Source organism: Oryzias melastigma, linkage group LG5 (assembly GCF_002922805.2).
Source record: "Oryzias melastigma strain HK-1 linkage group LG5, ASM292280v2, whole genome shotgun sequence".
Taxonomy (NCBI): Eukaryota; Metazoa; Chordata; class Actinopteri; order Beloniformes; family Adrianichthyidae; genus Oryzias; species Oryzias melastigma.
In genome coordinates, this window is record NC_050516.1 from 14,439,772 (window position 1) to 14,441,726 (window position 1,955).

At 43.5% G+C, this 1,955-nt stretch overlaps 1 protein-coding gene across 4 annotated transcripts in view; it reads right to left on the bottom strand.

Annotated features, from left to right (window-relative positions):
• Positions 1 to 754: 754 nt before the first annotated feature.
• ldlrad2 (low density lipoprotein receptor class A domain containing 2) overlaps positions 755 to 1,955 on the bottom strand; it is a 10,408-nt gene continuing 9,207 nt past the window's right edge. The window contains exons 4-5 of one of the 4 annotated variants that reach the window (XM_024269029.2): positions 1,524 to 1,652; positions 755 to 1,257 (exon numbers count right to left, since the gene is read on the bottom strand). In XM_024269029.2, coding sequence (XP_024124797.1) covers positions 956 to 1,257; positions 1,524 to 1,652 — 431 coding nt within the window. In that variant the 3' untranslated portion in view covers positions 755 to 955. Of the gene's footprint in view, positions 1,258 to 1,523; positions 1,656 to 1,955 lie in introns of all 4 variants that reach the window. The other 3 variants (XM_024269028.2, XR_002918903.2, XR_002918902.2) reach the window with 3 other exon arrangements.

The window sequence follows — 1,955 nt, forward strand, 5'->3', positions numbered from 1 at the left end:
ACCACGGGTTTTGTCTACCCTCTCTGTGTGTGTTTGCTCCCAATTTCCCCACGCTCTCTCTTTAAATGACTTTACAGATTTTTTACTTTGGATTTGTTACTCTTCTACTGAACTTGCCTCATAAAACCCCGCTACAGACATTACATTGACTTGTTAATGTGTTTGATGATCTCATTAAACTCCTTTGAATCTCCCTGAGGCTCTGGGGTGTCCAGTCCTCATTACAGGAATGGTGATAAGTGAGGAAGAGCAGCCCGACTGTTGATTATAAATCCAGAATCGTACAGACGAGAAAAGGCTACTTGGGGTTAAATGTTGCAAAGGAATTGATTGGGTTGGTGGTTCTGCTCCAATGAGCTAGGTAAAAGTCACTTTCTCCTTTGGGTTGCATCAATCATGTAGGCAGTGAATCGGGAACTTTCCATGAGCATCAGAGCTCTAAAAAAAAAAACAATTATGGTCAATGAGAACACCAGCATAGTGTAGACCAGCAGAACTATCAAGGTGAGACATTTGGTTGCAAAGCTGGGACCAGTCTACTTGAAGGGGGAGTGGTTTAAACATTGATGACAGTAGTATCTTGCACCTTAGTTGTGACGTATTCCACCTCTTCAGCCTCCAGAGATTGATCCACTGTTGACTTGACTACATAGACATTCACAAACATGGTGTTTGTTGGCAAAGTGCACCAAGAAACCCTTCTTTTACCTTAATTGTTGATAGGAAAAAAAGTCATTGAGCACATGTATGGAGGTCAGTATGATTTTCAACTGCTTTCTGTTCACTTTCATTCTGTTTTGGGGCAGAACAGTTTCACATATGACCTTTGACTCTAATGCACATTTATCTTCTTTTCAGAAAGTCGATTCAAACCTGCTGCAGATTTAATCCACATGTTTGCATCTCTGCAGTCCTCAGAGCTGTGGTTTACATCCATCATCAATGACGTGCCCCCTTACACAGCTACAGTAGGAACGTTGTCCTCTGTACTGTCAGAGGCCGCTGTTCCTGTTGCAGACCTGTCCACTGGGGTGTGTGGGGTCACTTTCCCCACTCGATGCTCCTTGCTGTGAATGCAGCTGCATGCGCATCGCTGGCAGGAGGCGCATGCAGAGTTGCAGCATGGTAGGAAGCGACAGATGCTGATGCGCCACAGGACCCATCCAGATGACCAGCAGCACCAGCAGAGCAGAACACCGCCGGCCGCCGCGCCCAGCGTGACATACAGGACCAACAGGGACAGCGAGGGCACCCCCCCTGCAGTCAAGAACAGAAGATCACAACTAATTGAAGGGACTGCAGAGAAACAGGGTCAGTAGATTCACCTTTTCCACTTCTGCTGAATCTGAGACTTTTGATTTCGAACTTTAAACAAGTGTAATCTAATATAAGAACTCTGATCAGCTAAGGTGAGACGTTTGAACCAGATAAACCCTAAAAACTGACTAGAGGAACCCTGAGACACAAACAGCCAAAAAATGGGTCTGCAAAAGAAATCTGCTTGGAAAAAAGGCTCAAATTACCTGTGTTTGACTCAGGACTGACTGGCTCACCACAGTCCGTGTGTGGCACGGTCGGCTCTGCAGATGGACTCAATGAGGGTGGAGGTGTGGTTTCTGTTGGTAGGGAAGCTTCAGGAGGTAACAACTGACCTGCTGATAAATGATAGCTTTTCTCAGAAGGGAGGCTCCTTTTGTGAGAAAGATTCAGGTCTTTTGAGTAAGGAAAAATATTTCACAATGATAAAAGATGAACGTCATCTTCACTCATATGTGAAAAAACAAAGATCTGCAATAAAAGATAACGTGTCTCAGTCAATTCTACTCTGATAAAAATGTGTGTTTTTGAAGTTTTTAACATTTCTCGTGGCATTTTTCGCACAATGAAGAACTTTTATGGAAAAATTTACATTAAAACTGCATTTCTGAGTATTTTTTTATTCAAATCATTGTGAA